The sequence below is a fragment of the Sardina pilchardus genome, chromosome 18 (genome assembly GCF_963854185.1).
Source record: "Sardina pilchardus chromosome 18, fSarPil1.1, whole genome shotgun sequence".
Taxonomy (NCBI): domain Eukaryota; kingdom Metazoa; phylum Chordata; class Actinopteri; order Clupeiformes; family Clupeidae; genus Sardina; species Sardina pilchardus.
In genome coordinates, this window is record NC_085011.1 from 29,501,896 (window position 1) to 29,520,171 (window position 18,276).

At 42.6% G+C, this 18,276-nt stretch overlaps 1 protein-coding gene across 2 annotated transcripts in view; it reads left to right on the forward strand.

Annotated features, from left to right (window-relative positions):
- ggps1 (geranylgeranyl diphosphate synthase 1) overlaps positions 1–2,224 on the forward strand; it is a 29,855-nt gene extending 27,631 nt beyond the window's left edge. For both annotated transcript variants that reach the window (XM_062519518.1, XM_062519519.1), the window contains exon 4: positions 40–2,224. In XM_062519518.1, the coding sequence (XP_062375502.1) occupies positions 40–870 (831 nt within the window). In that variant the 3' untranslated portion in view covers positions 871–2,224. The remainder of the gene's footprint in view (positions 1–39) is intronic.
- The last annotated feature ends 16,052 nt before the right edge of the window (positions 2,225–18,276 follow it).

The following is an 18,276-nucleotide window of genomic DNA, read 5'->3' on the forward strand; positions in this document are numbered from 1 at the left end:
TGATCATTGAGGTTCTAATAGATGCATTATTCCTCTCAGGTGATCATTGAGGTGACGGAGATGCTGCACAACGCCAGCCTGCTGATCGACGACATCGAGGACAGCTCCAAGCTGCGGCGCGGCTTCCCCGTGGCCCACAGCATCTACGGCGTCCCGTCGGTCATCAACTCGGCCAACTACGTCTACTTCCTGGGCCTGGAGAAGGTCCTGACGCTGGAGCACCCGGAGGCCGTGCGCGTCTTCACCCGCCAGCTGCTGGAGCTGCACCGGGGCCAGGGGCTGGACATCCACTGGCGCGACACCTACACCTGCCCGACGGAGGCCGAGTACCGCGGCATGGTGCTCCAGAAGACGGGCGGCCTCTTCGGCCTGGCCGTGGGCCTCATGCAGCTCTTCTCCGAGTGGCGGCACGACCTCAAGCCCCTGCTGGACGCGCTGGGGCTCTACTTCCAGATCCGCGACGACTACGCCAACCTGGCGTCGGCCGAGTACAGCGAGAACAAGAGCTTCTGCGAGGACCTGACCGAGGGCAAGTTCTCCTTCCCCACCATCCACGCCATCTGGACGTGCCCCGAGAGCCGGCAGGTGCAGAACATCCTGCGCCAGCGCACGGAGAACGTGGACATCAAGCGCTACTGCGTGGACCACCTGGAGAAGGTGGGCTCCTTCGCCTACACCCGCCAGACCCTGCGCGACCTGGAGGCCGAGGCCTACCGCCTCATACGCGACCTGGGGGGCAACCCCGAGCTGGAGGCCCTGGTGGTGCACCTCAGTCGCCTCTACAAGGAGCCCGAACCCTCGTGCAGTAGCAAGAGCAACAGCAACAACAACAGCAACGGCGGTGACAGCAGCAGCAAGACGCAGTACTGACTGCAATGGGCTACTGACCTGTAACATCACAGACATGTACTCTCGGTTGATGGTTGATCAGCAGCAGCAGCAGCAACAAGACTCTGCTCTGACTGTAATGGACCTGTGTCGTTGCAAACGTGCACTCTTAAAGCTTTACCGTAACTTCTTTGTTCGAGGTCAGTGAACGTACTGTAGGAGCACAGATCAATGTTCAGTGGCATAGCAGATGCATCCTGCTTGTTTAGTGGTTTATATATTCACACATAAGTTGTCTGTGTACATTGACGTACTGTTGAATGCTCCACTTTGTTCACACCACTGTTATGTTGTTGGCCACTAGAACAAAAGTAGGAATGCCTATTACATCAATTGATCATCAGCAAAGGAGTTCCTGTAAAGCAGTTAAGGTCTTTACAGAAAATCTCCCTTTTCTGTATTGGCAGATGCCATGCTGTTGTGTTGAGGGGGATAGTGCCCTGCTGTTTTGGCAGGAAAGTTAAGTAGAGGATATTTGTCATAGCGGTGCAGAGTGTCTGAGTGTGTAATTGGCACCGAACTGTACTTGAACTTCCCCTTCCAATTTGTGAAAGCTGTTCAGAAGGTTCTCAAATTTAGGAGGGTTATCTCCCTCGTTTTTTTCTTCCTATTTTTTTTTCTTTTTCTAATGACCGTTCTGTGCCATGACTAGTTGCCAGAGAGTGCCCGCCGACTGACATCCCTGCAGGAGGAGGAGGGGGGGAGGAGGAGGGGGGTGGGTGGTCCCCTGAGGGTCTCAGCGCCGATAAACCGATACTTGAACAGCCGCACTCCCCGGGCTTTCCCCTGCACACGGAGACTCACCGCCGGAGGAGAATCAGAAGTGACTGAAACACTGCTAAGCCTTACGTACGTTAACGTGTCCGTCTGGGTTTCTGAGGTAGGACAGCCCGTGCTCCGCTCCGCTCCGCTCTGCCGGGGTGGGACGGACATTGACGTCAGCGTCGGAGTACAGTAATGGAACTCTTAATAATTACTGTAGTCAGAGCGCTGGTGCCTCCGCGGTGGAAATGTTCGCTGACAGGACAGGGACGCCGAGCCTGCTCCACTGAGACAGAAAACTGACCTCAATATGTCGAGTTTGACACGGAAATGTTCCAAATGTGAACTTGCAGTGTGTGTTGTTTTTTCAGGGACTCTTCTGTCCAGTTACGTGTTTGTATCTTTTGCTACCCGACTGTCTCACCTCACATGTAAGAAAACTGTCTTTAGTCTTTACGTGTATTGTTACATTGGCACGGTGGCGGCTCCTACATCAGTAGGAAGGGATCCAGAGTGTTCCTGCATGTGCTGTCTTGGATAACTAAATGGCTATAACATTAGGTTCTCAATAAACACTCCGTTTATTGAGAACCTAATGTTATAGCCATTTAGTTATCCAAGACAGCACCATGCAGGAACCACTCTGGATCCCCTTCTATGATGTAGGCAGCCGCCACCGTGCCATTAACATACACGGTGAAGCTAAAGACAGTTTTCTTACGTGGATGTGAGGTGAGACAGTCCGGGTAGCAAAAGATACAAACATTAACTGACAGAAGAGTCCCTGAAAATACAACACACACTGCAAGTTCACATTTGGAACATTTCCGTGTCAAACTCGACATATGTAGTCTCTGTCTCAGTGGAGCAGGCTGGGCATTCCGTCCTGTCTACTTCCTTCCTGTCCTGATGGCACTCAGAGGTGCTCCCTGCTGGCCGAGCGACCATCTGCAGGAGGCCGCTCTTAACCACACATTATCTGTGTCGTCGGGGGAACATGCAACAGTGTTTTCCACCAAGCAGAAACACTACCATCATTTCCCAACCGTTACCCGTGGCTTATACATCGATTTTGCAAAATTTCTTCAGCTATGAGGTTAATACACTGGGGCCAGTTAATCTAGTATTACAGTTTTTGCCCATTGCTTGAACACATTTTGCAAAACTTAGCTCACCGTACCAAAACTCTACACACTAGTGAACATAACACAACACTAGGAAATAAACCTTTCACATCTATGCCAAATTGAAACTCTTCTATCAGTACCTACACTCTGCAATCAAAACCCAACAATCCTTTGTCAAAATGTAACTCTGGTGACAAAATGAAACACACTTGCATCGTATGCATACACTTGCAAATCAGGAGGAATACACTAGTCTACTTTATATAAAACATATTTGCTTGAATACATTTAGAAAAACTTCACTCATTGTGCCAAAACTCTACACACAAGGACACAATGACACAACACTGGGAAATATACCATTCACATCACCATTTCCAATGGCTAAACCAATGGGCTTTTTGTAGATGGCTGATTGGTGTTCAGTTTTGCAAGTAAGTGCGTTCAGGTGTGTATTTGAGTGGTTGCAATTACCCAATGTGTTTTGTATTTTGGATACATGTATTTAACAAATGGTACTCTGAGATTTCATTTTTGAACGAAGTGTCTTATGTATGACATAGAGAGTAGTATGCAGGACCAAGTGTGTTGCATAAAGGAGTAAGTGTGTTGCAGAATTGCAACTAGAGTGCAAAGCAGCACTTTTGTTAAAGGTATAGGTATAGGTGTTTGAGATATGGCAACAAAACTTAAAGTTGTGTTACTTCAGTCTAAGCATAGGTCTATAGTGTTCAAGCAACGGGCAAAAACTGTAATATGATTTAGTTTTTTTTTACTTGCATAAAACACTGTAATGCAGCTTATAGACAATGTGGCTACTACATAGGAAATTACTTGTATGTTGGAAGCGATGGTAAAGCAACCAGTGGTGTTGGCTACTAGCCTAGGTAAACCCAGATGAAGCTGTATTCAAATTTGCCAACAGGTTTGTCTGGGTTTACCCAGGCTAATTGGCTACCCAAGTGTGAAGCTGACCAAATTACTGCTCAATTCCCACTCAGTTTGTTTTGTTCTTGGGGTAAGACGAAACACTGCAGAAATGATGCAATGTTAATACTTCAAACAGACCCAAATTCCACAAGCATCTTATCTGGACCTGATGTAATATTAAGAGAAACCCTTCCTCAAAACATAATGAATTTGTAATAATATCAGTTGGTTTTCTATTTATAAATGATTAAAATATTTCAAATCACTGGGAATGCCTTGTCAAACATACTGCTCATACTACTGTCTCATACTGCTAGAGTATACTACATTCAGTTCACTAGTCTGGAAACTTTTTTTCCTTTTAATGTCCATAAAAGGAGGACTGACTTTTGTGAGCAACTTCCTGCCAAAGTCTTGAAAGCGTAAATGCTAATTAGCGCTTCACAATAAGCCCTACATGATTCAATTGATTATACTGGTGTGGGTTACTGACTGTGTTCGACTGCTGTCTGCAGTGTGGAGTGGAGGAGTTGATGGGATGCTAACTGAATGCCTGTTTACATTGTTGTTGTTAACCATGTTAAGATCTGGAAATGGCTCAGAATGGGGATGTGAGTGTGGCTTTGTTGAGGCACACTGCAAGGTAGTGGAGCACAACTTTAATGAAGTGTGATCCTCAAAGAGTGTGCTCTATTTCTCTCTCTCTCTCTCTCTCTGTCTCTCTGTGGACTTGCCAATATGTGGGGCACGCACAAACTCACCGCTTTGAGTTCAGTCATTAGTACACGCAGGCAATCTCATTTTATTAGCTTAGCATCAGCGCCCCCCCCCCCCCCCTTTCTTTTTCAAATGTTACACAAAAGCCCTCACCCCTGTGCTGCCACTTCTCCTGTAAACCCCGCACAGAGCTCACATCAAATAATGATCATGTTGCCATGGGAACAACATCACTGTACCAGCTCAGGAGCTCGGCACTGAAAGTGGCGTGTCACTTCTTTGCTCTGGAGTGAGTGGCATTCCACTGAAATCGAGAGCAGTATATTATTTCACCATTGTGCTTTTTAAACGTGCAAGCATCGGTATTTCAATGATGTCCTTAGGCTACAAGGTTCCGTAACCAAGGCCTACATCATAGCATCACTAATATAGGGCTATACTTTAAAAAAAAGTTTAATTGTGAATATACTGGCGGCCGTACCATTGGTCAGTGAAGTCAGTATTTCAATTTGACATGTTTTCTTAATCTCTGATGACATATCATGGTCATTTTAGGATTTGTCACAATAAATGTCTTGCATATCATAGATATAATAAATGTTGCATAGCTACTTTAATCTGAATCCAGACTTTCCCTGTTATACTCTGTTTATTCAATGAATCTTTCTCTGATTTATTTAATTTGTTTACAGTTTTAATAGAAGCACATTATGTAATATATCTGATATTTACATATTACCAAATAGGCAATATTCTATCCATATATGAATAACTGAAATAAGTCAAATAGTGCCTGTAGACCTAGCGTACCCTTCCCTCAGAATTTCCCCTTTATTGCAGCATTGTTCTGTTCTGTATGATGACAAAACACATTCCGCTCCTCGATCTCCATGCTTTAGAGATCCGTATTCTGCTCCCCTCTGTCTCACAGTTGCCCAAATGGCAAGCTTTAAAGTGAACGTTCATGAAGTCACTGAACTGAGTTTACCTCCCTCCTGAGTCCTGACACAGGTGAGTATAGGATTCTATAGCCTTCACACCACCCCCACACTATGAGCACATATCATCGTTCCCTATAGGCTGTCTTTACCTATAGCCTGTGTGTGCTGTCCACATTCTTCACCTACTGCAAGGCATCCATTCAAACAACAGAAAGCTCTTTCATTGATTTTCTCTACCGTTCATATCAATCTTGTGCCACTTGTTTTTACAAGAATCCAGGGAATGCAAGGACGGGGAAAAAAATGAAACATTGACAACCAGTATGTTTCACCAGGACGTGAATTAACCTAATAAAGGTTTTTTTTTAAAAGACGTTGGTACAAGTTCACTCTTCAAGTGGCATATTTATTCAGCTTACCCTCATTTTCACTCTTGTCCAGGTGTTAATAGTTAATGAGGAAAATCACACTTGCATCACAGCATCAATAATTCACCATATTAGAGGGTTGCGTCCTCCAAAAAGTGAGACGTTCAGAGCTCCCGTTTAAAGAAGAGGGCTCTGTGTCTTGTAATAAACTGCACAAAATGGCATCGCAACAAACAATCACTTCTGCTGTCTGTGTTTAAAGTATTCATTTTATGGCTACGAAACAGGTCAAGTGAAGCATCAAAAATCAATCAGAATGTCATCTCACAGTGAGCCGCCGTGTTTGAGTGCAAATCAGCCATTAGGGGGAGCAAGCTCACTGTCGTAGAGTTGCAGTAGTAGAGGCTTTGTGAACATTGCATCCCTCTCGATGCAAGGTCAACGCCAGCCGCCTCTGACAATATCTCACAGAACAGATTTGATGAAGCCGTGTTTGAGAGCGGGCTGCAGAATCTCTGAGTGAATGCCACAGTAGGCTTTAGTCACTGTCGGAGTGAGTCGAACAGATCAGGAGGTCTCTGGAGTTGTTTTAATTCATTTATTGCATTGGAGCTTCAAAACAGCCTTGGTTTTTCTGCATCATTGTACAATATGTTGTGGATGCCAAACATCCATCCTAAAAGCTTATAAGTCATTACAGTGCTTTATCATAATTTCATCATTCATTGCACAGCTGACTGTCCTAAACAAAACATATTTTTATATTGATTATATAAACTTCTCAGATGATATATTCTGTGAGTGAGCTAACTAATCAGTCTTTGCGTCCTCTGATTATTGTTCATCTCAGACTAGCTGCAACTCAGGCCTCTAAAGACATTGCCCTCCATTATAATCTACTGGACTTTGTGTCCAACTCAGTGAATTTCTCCTCATGGTCCCCTCGCCCGGTACATTGCTTGGCCTGTGCATTCCCAATGTTCAGACACAATGCTACATACATAGGAAACACACAAAGTAGACATCATTCCATCCCATCAGCATATTTCAAGAGGCAGAGATCAGGGGCCTCATTTATAAAACTTTCTTACGCACAGATTTGATCTAAGACCGTGCGTACGCTCAAATCCATGCCAACGCTCAGATTTATAAAGACCGTCTTTGACGTGGAAAAGTGCTTATCTCCACGTCAGGTTCCAACCTGACGTACGACCATTTCCTTGTGGTAGTGCCAGGGTACTGCAAGTAATTTGAGGTCCAAATGCGATGAATTCTCAAAATTCCAAGAAGACCAACGATCTCATGTAGTTCTCTACCATATGCATGATCAATATCAGCAGAAGTTGTAAGTAGTAAGTATAGAAGTTAAAGTTTTAACTAATTCTTAAAGGTTGGAAAAGGAAAGTGAAAAAATCCTATAATATTGTAGTGGAGGCTAAAAGTGGAGGCTAAAAGTAAGTAAACGCAGTTTATTCACCCCAGGCATTTCAAAAATAGAGTTTATCAACCTCTCCAAAGACGTATTCACCTATTTCAACTTTTAACATTGAAAAAGCACACTGTAGGCCTATCTGCATTCACAATATGAACACTCATCAACACGAACCATTTAATCCACCAATCTTGAATTTCCCCTTGGGGATCAATAAAGTATCTATCTATCTATCTATCTATCTATCTATCTATCTACCTATCTAGCCTATCTATCTATCTATCTATCTATTTTATTAACACTTGATAATATCCTCTACCATAATCAAACATATTCTGAATGCGTTATGCGCATTACCGTGATCACAGAATTCATGGGTTACCCACTTCTTATTTTACTACTACACCCGTGCCATGCCTAGGCTATATCTTATCTATTTCATAGCATTCAAAAAAGCAGGCAGGCCATAGAGTCATCTATATATTTAATGTTCCCATCGATATTGACCATAAAGTGTCCATTTACGCTTGTTTAGAAGAGGGAAATATGATATTCCAAGCTCCACAACAGAAAGATAATATTATAATGTAGGCTATATATGGACAGGTATTTTTCAGCATCTTTACATCGCAAATAGACATAATCTATAGATAGATAGATAGATAGATAGATAGATAGATATTTTATTGATTCCCAAGGGGAAATTCAAGAATTTGGTGTTAACATTCCATTCTCACGGTAATTGCATTGTTGCCTTTATCAAACGCACGCACAGGCGCATTACCGTGATCACAGAATTCATGGGTTACCCACTTTATATAAAAATATATAAAGGTAAATAGACATAATCGATCCTCTGAAAAGCAGAGTTTGGCATCTTCAGAATTGCGGCCGAGTTGCAATGAGTTATAGCACGCGTCTGATTGCATAGCCTGTGTCTGATGGCAGTGCCCAAGACCAGATGGCAATACGTGGATAATAACAATTAGGATAATGCAGGCTAAAATATAAAATTATATAAAGGTAGGCCTAAAGGTCACTGGACATTCTTGAAAGTAAACAGTCGCTGACATCGATATTGCTTGAATCCCGACGCGCAGAATGAATGAAGAATGACCGGTGAACTACTTATGCTATTCGCTATACAGTAAAAACATAGCCTATCCATAAACGTTCGGTCTACATGACATACAGTATCTCGCTTATAATGTAGTCCGCCGTAGGCTACATGGGCAGTATCTAAACCTGGGTCATATTGGAAACGCCATACTGTACCATAACGTATAGGCCTAAATTAGTATAATGTACTGTAGGTATTTCCGTCATAAGGTAGCCTACTATGTTCTATTACCAAAGTAAACCTACTACATTTGCCACACATTGCCTACTACATTACTACAAGCAGAAGGAATAAAAGCAAGCAGAGGACAATGGACATGGATGCATATTTCTTTCCAGAAAGCGCTGCTTGGAAAATTATAATTAATTATTCGAACTAACAGCGCATAAACATAGGTTAACATCAGATGGCATAGGCTAGGCCTTTACAGTTTTCAATATATGTATTTTAGGTACAACTCAGCCATTGATTGCATTAAAGCCTATGCTAATGATATTGATGAGGGGCGTGTACAAGGCGGAGACCTAAAATCACCCGGCTGCGCACAAACTCACGTTCATTTGCGATTTATAATGGCCACATCTGCAAGAGTGGCGTACGCACGTTTTTTTGTGCGTAAGTTCGTTTCTCTGAATCACACGTACGATCATATCAGAAATGATCTAAGATCAAATGAACGATGGTTTCTACGCGATACTTTTATAAATGAGGCCCCAGGGGCCTCATTTATAAAAGTATTGCGTAGAAACCATCGTTCATTTGATCTTAGATCATTTCTGATATGATCGTACGTGTGATTCAGAGAAACGAACGTACGCACAAAAAAACGTGCGTACGCCACTCTTGCAGATGTGGCCATTATAAATCGCAAATGAACGTGAATTTGTGCGCAGCCGGGTGATTTTAGGTCTCCGCCTTGTACACGCCCCCTCATCAATATCATTAGCATAGGCTTTAATGCAATCAATGGCTGAGTTGTACCTAAAATACATATATTGAAAACTGTAAAGGCCTAGCCTATGCCATCTGATGTTAACCTATGTTTATGCGCTGTTAGTTCGAATAATTAATTATAATTTTCCAAGCAGCGCTTTCTGGAAAGAAATATGCATCCATGTCCATTGTCCTCTGCTTGCTTTTATTCCTTCTGCTTGCAGTAATGTAGTAGGCAATGTGTGGCAAATGTAGTAGGTTTACTTTGGTAATAGAACATAGTAGGCTACCTTATGACGGAAATACCTACAGTACATCATACTAATTTAGGCCTATACGTTATGGTACAGTATGGCGTTTCCAATATGACCCAGGGTTAGATACTGCCCATGTAGCCTACGGCGGACTACATTATAAGCGAGATACTGTATGTCATGTAGACCGAACGTTTATGGATAGGCTATGTTTTTACTGTAGGCTATAGCGAATAGTATAAGTAGGCCTAGTCACCGGTCATTCTTCATTCATTCTGCGCGTCGGGATTCAAGCAATATCGATGTCAGCGACTGTTTACTTTCAAGAATGTCCAGTGACCTTTAGGCCTACCTTTATATATTTTTATGTTTTAGCCTGCATTATCCTAATTGTTATTATCCACGTATTGCCATCTGGTCTTGGGCACTGCCATCAGACAGGCTGTAATCAGACGCGTGCTATAGCCTAACTCATTGCAACTCGGCCGCAATTATGAAGATGCAAAACTCTGCTTTTCAGAGGATAGATTATGTCTATTTACCTTTATATATTTTTATATAAAGTGGGTAACCCATGAATTCTGTGATCACGGTAATGCGCCTGTGCGTGTGTTTGATAAAGGCAACAATGCAATTACCGTGAGAATGGAATGTTAACACCAAATTCTTGAATTTCCCCTTGGGGATCAATAAAATATCTATCTATCTATCTATCTATAGATTATGTCTATTTGTGATGTAAAGATGCTGAAAAATACCTGTCCATATATAGCCTACATTATAATATTATCTTTCTGTTGTGGAGCTTGGAATATCATGAACGCAAGTCATATTTCCGTCTTCTAAACAAGCGTAAATGGACACTTAATGGTCAATATCGATGGGAACATTAAATATATAGATGACTCTATGGCCTGCCTGCTTTTTTGAATGCTATGAAATAGATAAGATATAGCCTAGGCATGGCACGGGTGTAGTAGTAAAATAAGAAGTGGGTAACCCATGAATTCTGTGATCACGGTAATGCGCCGTTTCATAACGCATTCAGAATATGTTTGATTATGGTAGAGGATATTATCAAGTGTTTATAAAATAGATAGATAGATAGATAGATAGGCTAGATAGGTAGATAGGTAGATAGATAGATAGATAGATAGATAGATAGATAGATAGATACTTTATTGATCCCCAAGGGGAAATTCAAGATTGGTGGATTAAATGGTTCGTGTTGATGAGTGTTCATATTGTGAATGCAGATAATACAGTGTGCTTTTTCAATGTTAAAAGTTGAAATAGGTGAATACGTCTTTGGAGAGGTTGATAAACTCTATTTTTGAAATGCCTGGGGTGAATAAACTGCGTTTACTTACTTTTAGCCTCCACTTTTAGCCTCCACTACAATATTATAGGATTTTTTCACTTTCCTTTTCCAACCTTTAAGAATTAGTTAAAACTTTAACTTCTATACTTACTACTTACAACTTCTGCTGATATTGAACATGCATATGGTAGAGAACTACATGAGATCGTTGGTCTACTTGGAATTTTGAGAATTCATCGCATTTGGACCTCAGATTACTTGCAGTACCCTGGCACTACCACAAGGAAATGGTCGTACGTCAGGTTGGAACCTGACGTGGAGATAAGCACTTTTCCACGTCAAAGACGGTCTTTATAAATCTGAGCGTTGGCATGGATTTGAGCGTACGCACGGTCTTAGATCAAATCTGTGCGTAAGAAAGTTTTATAAATGAGGCCCCAGGTGTTGATTTGGTTAAAATGAAGAACTGAAGAAATGAAGAACGCATCAATCCTAATCATCTGCCGTCACAGGTGCTTCTCAGTAGGACCAGGAGAATCACATAGGAAGGAGACTGGAGCACACTGATCTCACTTGCAGTCTTTTATTGGTGCAAACAGAACAGGTGTTGATTGTCTGTTGGGCTAAAATGTACCAGGATCGTACCAGGATTGTACCAGGATCACACCAGGACCACACCAGGATTGTCTCTAACTTTAAAATGTAGAAAATACCAAACTGCTGTCTCTGTCATCCGAGTGTGCCTCTTATCATTTCCTACCTTCATCAACCCCCTCAGAGATTCTCTATCCTTTCCCCATGAGAGAAGCATCCCTTTGCTCCAACATCTCTCACTGTTTTCAACATCCCTTAGCAGCATCAGGCAGTAAACACAACCTTTGATGTCAAGCAACTGCTGACACTGGGAAAAGTTTTATTAAGGAGAATTCTGGAATAAATACAATTAATTGGGCTCTTTGAAAATGGAGTATGCAATTTAATTTCATAACTGCTTATGGAAAAGTAAATAAGCAAAATGTGGAGTTATTACAGAATGCGCCTGCCTGAAGGATATTTCTGCACCATAATCATAATTATATACAGCGGTGTCTGGGCAGAGGTGTTACTAATGGACCAGCTAGCCTAAATCTGGAGCTGTACACATAGTGCAATATCAAATCAATGATAAACAAGAAGGCAAAATGCCATTTGTTTTCTCAAGTCTATAGAGCTTAAAATGGATTATAAAGATAACATTGGAGCGAGGTATCTTATTGTATATTTTCACCGGAGATTTTCTTTTAATGCTGTTGTGACTACGAACCGATAGCGGATCAAACTAAGCTCTGTTGTGATGAGATGATTGGACCAGTGCAGTTTGTTCCTGTAGCTTAACATGGTGAAACAGTCAGTAGAGCAAGGAGCTATAGCAGCTTTGAGAGGATCGTTTCAACATTGCGCAGCATGTTGGTGCTGCTACAGAGTGTTTCATTTTGGTTGTAATAGATAGATAGATAGATACTTTATTGATCCCCAAGAAGAAATTCAAGAATATGTATTCCTGTGTGCAGTATAGAAGCTCAAGAGCTCTTACATAGAAATAAATACATCTTAGGCCCACATCAGGTAGAGATGTAATTCCCAAGTCTAGAAGTGAAATATTTTTCATTTGTAAGCTCATCTGCTGAACATATCATGAGAGTAAATATGGGTTATTTATGACCTGCTGATCTGCTGAACATATCATGAGAGTAAATATGGGTTATTTATGAACTTTTGGCACTTATGTGTTCAGATGCTTCAAATGATGAACTCCAGCCCTCTTGAAATCTCAACTTTTCTTGAGTGCATTTTCTCCGTGTTGTAGCGTTCCTCCGCAGTCTCTCACAGTCTGCTCTAACATGCATTCCTGCATTACCCTTTAAACATTATTATTTTCTCTCTCTCTCTCTCTCTCTCTCTCCCTTTTTTGTCTGATTCCCTTGAGGTGCTCTTGGAGGCAGGTTATGCTCAAGGTCATTCTATTAAAGCCGTCTTTTTCCTGTTACATACAGCTATTGTCCATATATGGGCTTGACTCTGTAGGCACAGAAAAAGGCTCTAGGACAATGTTCATTGGTAATAGCACTTGATGATAAATATAGGTAAAAATTAAATTGATTGTTCTTGACGCCCTATCCTGTTACCTCACAAATCATTTATCAGCCTGCCTCTCGGACTCCATCTGCAGAATGTTTTATTACTTACAAATGCTGGCCCTTTCCCCTATGGCAATAGCTCTGACCTTCGCACAGATGTTTGAAGCTGAAGGAGATGCATTGACCATGTTTTTCAGGAGAGGGGATATGTATACTAGATTTTGCTGCAGAAATACTGACTAGAGTTCTACTGAGCGATGGGAAGTCAGTTGACGTATTGAGTTTCAGAGGGAGTGCTGATTTAAAAATCACAGAGCCTTTCAAAATGCATTTGTTCATCTTAGGACGGCGCTTAGAGTATCAAGTGCGAGCATTAGTTATTTCTGAGTCATGGGTTTTATGAAAATGTGTATAAATGACTAGTGTTAGAAAATATTGACGCCATGATATTTCACACACTTGCAGGATGCTATATTTACGCCCTAATTTGTCCACTGGGGGATTCATGTCTCTGTAATTTGGTCTGCAAATTAAGACTGAGATGCATTTGCCATAACATGGACTGCCTCATCAACCAAACAGCACTTCAGTGGGGAAGTTGCTTGTGGCATATGACTCCCAGTCCTCTGGGAATTTCGGCTGAAGATAAGTCACTGTGATGTCAAGATCATGAAATCGAGTGGAATCGATAGGCTATATTCAGTCAGATAGTGGAAAAGTATAGCCTGGTCAGGTGAAAAGTAGAAACAAAACTGAATTCAAAGTGTCGAGAGAGCATTACAGGCCATGACAAACTAACAAAAAACGACAAACAAACAAAAATCGACAAACGTTTCAGGCCTAGCCCAGTGTCTCAATTTTGATATAGGCCTACAATGTTCCCATAATCGTTTGCTATCCATCACAAAACTCCAACACATGGCACATGTCTATAAACAATAATTAATAATTGAAAGAAGAAATCCTGTGGAAGGTGGCTTCTCTGTCCCTGTAGCCTACAGAAAATTGCCCATTAAACATGATTCCCTACAACTGCACTGATTGCTCGTTGCTAGATTAATGTCAAAGTCGATGAAATCATAATCTGTATTACACGTAAGATCTCATGAATCATTTATTATTGTTTAGAGTGCTTGGAGACTTCACTTGAATGTACAAATGCAAGTGCTAACTAACTTTTTTGCTGAGTTCAGTTGCAAGGTCACTTATGTGTAAAGGTTGTGTCTAGTCCTATATTTTTGTTGAACCAGGAACATGAAGTAGGCCTACATCAGCTAATCTTTCTAAAGCCTGAGCGTATGATGTCATTAACATGACTTGACTTCCTTCCTATGCAAACTACCATTAGATGTAAAAAAAACATGAACGCTAGATGATTATTATACTTTTGAGATATCGTTGTCAGCTAGCTAGCTGGTCAAATATAGTATTGAGGGATTGTTATGGTCTTGAGTCACATTGCCAGCTTCATCATCACTACAGGCGAAGAGCAGAAAAGGTAACACTGATATCAGAAGTGAAGCGCAGATGACGCTGCTTTGACAGAATAAAGAGCTATAACAGAACGAGCTCCTGGGACAGACAGCAATCAGAAATGTCAAATGAAATCATCCAGTCACAGCAGTTATGGGGCATGGGTGACAGTGACTGACCAATATGATTTAGCTCATTTGAAGTGTAAGGTTTTGGGGTAAAACCAAAGTCCTTCTAAGGCAAGTCCCCTCACTCGGCAGCCATATTGGCCAAGGGGTTGGACAGCGATTTTGACCGAAACAAGACCAGACCATCTAAATGAATGGGGAGAGCTGGATGTCCATGTTCCGGTCGAAGGGACATAAAAATCACATGTTTGAAATCATAATGAAAATCAGACTAAAATGGGCGATTTTTCCAGTGCGGTGTCTCCTCCTATAAGTGTCTCTGGTAAAACACACATCTCAGAATGTCACCCTGACTGAACCACTCACGCCCCAGGCCGTTGAAGGAGCCCTGAATTGTCTGTGCTGAAGCAGAAGCCTAGGTTGGGATCTACAGGCCCTGTAGTCACCTGCTTACAACTCTGCCACACGCTGTATCACCACACCATCTCTGGTGAGTGGGCTAGCATGCTGGCCACACAGTGTCCATCAGTAATGCCTGCATGACACAATCTCTAGATTATCAGGCTGGATGTGTTGGCCAGGTGTGAACCCCACAGTGGATGTAACGAGAGTAGAGCCATATGCCATGCCGCATCTGGGAGCCAGAGCCATGGTGCTCCACACGGTAAGGAGACCAGATGTCCCCTGACACCGGGGACGTCTGGTCACCCTACCGCATGACCGCAAACAGCTCACAAGTGTTACGCCCCTCTGCACCCCCACTGGCCCTGCAGTGACAGGGCAGCAGCCTTAAGATGGTGCAAGGGCAATAACTAGCCTAATTGTGTACATCTGAAGGTGTGGATAAGAGGCTCCTGAGTTGGCTTTCAGGGTCTGGCATTTTACATCACACCAGAGCAAGCAATGCTCTTGTGTGTGTGTCTTACGGAACCCCTAGATTATAGAATGAATATTTATTTATCGCAATAAAACATTATATTTTTGATAAACTCTGATGTCCGTCTCCATATTATGTTGCGGCTTCTGAGTTGGCCGTAACACATGCTTCATATATGGCACCCCTAAATGGTTCTTTAAACCATTCTGAAAGGTCCATCAAAGGAACCCCTAAGGGTTCTTTAAAGCCTGCATGGTTCTATACAGCACCCCAAGAGTGCATGCTGGGGTGGAAGGCTGGGTGTCCCTCTGGTACTCTTCAGTTTAGGGATTCAATGAGTCGAGAAATGTTCTAAAGAGAATCTGAGGCACTCACAAGGGTTATGTATTTTAAAAAATGCCTTTCATCTCACATGGCTATCAAGTTCAAACATGGCAGTGTGTCATCAGTGCATCAGAGCCTCCATCAGAGCATCATGAGATGATACACGACGTGCCAGACGAGGCTTTTCAGTCCTCTGCTCAGCATCATTGCGGTAGACCCCAGGGTTCCTCTTCCATGCCAACTTGCCGATTTACTGTTGCCTTTGAAACTTTGAAACCCACTCATCCAGTGTTTGAATTCGCAAATTCAAAGGTTGAGTCCTTTATTCTTCAGAAGTCTTCAGAATCTCATGAAGAGTATATCAGACTTGACTTCTGGACGTGTTCGTCATGGCCTTAACTCTCAAGATTGATCATGTTTAAGGAGGATCACACGTCCATATGAAAACATGCTATGGATCACTATCCTGAACATGTTGTGATAGGTAGGACTACGCTGTTGGGAAAACTGGGTGTGATTTAAATAGAAGTAGAAATTGGAGCATTCCCATTTGGGCCCTCGTCTAATAATATCCCACCCTCTCTCCCGAATCTACAACCCCCCGCAGGTTTCAATGCACACACACGCTGCACCTTCATGAATAAATGATTTCCTCCTTTTTTTGGAGATCGAGGCTGAGTGACATCGGGAACCTCCAAATGTGTTCTCCGAGCACCGAGGGTTCAGGGAAAAAAAGAGATTTGACCAAGGCAGCGTTAATGTCATTCAGTCGAGGGGTGGCAGATTTATCGTCCCTCGAGTGAGGGGACCGTGTCGGCCGCCCTATTAGCTAGGAGGTGTTGAGCGACAGAGATAAGCCCGTCTTGGTCCTCCTGTCAGTCACTCTGCTCAGCACAGGCCTCCTGCAAACCCCACTGCGGTATTAATGTCAGGGTCTCGGACAGGCCACAGACCAAGAATCCAATATAAGGGACCGTAGGTGGGTCATAATGAGAGTCTTGATTTGCGGAGGTGGACACCTATGGCACTGGTTCATAACGAATTTATAAACTACCAGTGGGGTGTTACCACATTGAGACTGAATAACTGTGAATGTAATACACAACTTCTAAATGATAAAGAGTGTGCAATCTCGTGTACAGTACGGTGTGTCTACACACTATATCAAATTTAATGAAGACTGGTATCATAACACTTTCTTCATAATAATGAAATCGAACCAACCTTTCCAACCTGTTTGGGAAGGTGTTCCTTGTTCATATGCCACACTTGAGCGCTCACTTGAGATCTTATTAAAACAATCAGCGGAGATCAAAGAGACTCAGATCTCTTTCTTGGTGGAGAGGAAGAAAAAGACTTTATTGATTAGAAGAGAGTACTGACAGCTTGCACAGCATGAGGCTCCTCTACTTGCTGACAGTGTTCCCATGACATAGACACAGCAGCGATACCAAAGTCTGGAGACAAGACCCAGTTAGAAGTCCACGACTACATCGAGTGCAGTTAAAAATGTTTGTCATACATAATTTATCTTTTTTTCTCGCTGATGAAAAAAATCTGTTGTGATACGAGATGGACTGAGTTTTTTTTTTTTCTTTTTTAACACAATCACAGGTGTTTCAAATGCTCTGCTCATATATATTTTAAACACAGATGACTATGTTGTGCTACTTTTGTTGTATAACCAATCCATTAAGAAAGCCTCTGAGTGGCGCTAGTCTGTTTCATTAGTCCATAAACACTGAGAAAGCCTTGCAAATTTGCCAGCAGCTCTCTTATTTACTCTCTGTAAAAAATGTGTGATGCCTTCTAAGTAATTTGCTACCCTCTTGTTATGTCTGGGGTGGTGGAATAGGGCTGTGTAATTGTCAATTTTGGAAACCGGAGGCTTTTCGAGACGAGACAGGCTGAAGAAATCCAATTTTAGTTCTCAGTCGCTTAAAGTTAGCATCAAAAAAACACATAAGACCACACCGAAAGGATGGAAGAGTGGCTCGGTAGCTTCACAAATGTACGGTTTCCTTTCTTTTTCAGACATTGTTGTGACACTTCTAGAAATAGCCGAGTGAGCAGACAGACAGCAGAAAGAGACTTAACAAATGGAAATAAAGAGAAGAAAAAGAAAGAGAGTCAAAGTCAAAGAGCAGCCAGGAATTCTGACTGAGAGTTGTTGACATTCGTGCAGTATAGATAAACCTTTCACTCTCACAGCCAGTCACCTTTGGATCCTTTGAACGCTCCCTTTTTGTCCTCCAACAAAAAATAATGATCTCTTTAAGCCAGCAGACAGCGGTGGAGACGGATGAAAAGTAGCACCCTGCATCCCGGCCCCTGCGATCTCTCACAATCGAGCCGTTACGCTCGGGTGCTCTAAGAACTTCCACTGCCCTCGTTTCCCCCAGCAGCGCGCGCGGGCGCGGCAGCGGAACATTCTAGAAAGAGAGGAGAACAGTGCGGGGTCGTCTCGGGGTCGTGTTCCACAGTGAGGCGGAGTGATGGGGCGGAGGTGCAGGAGAGGGGCGGTGGCGGTGGCGACGGCGGGGGGGTAAAGTGGGACCCTGGGG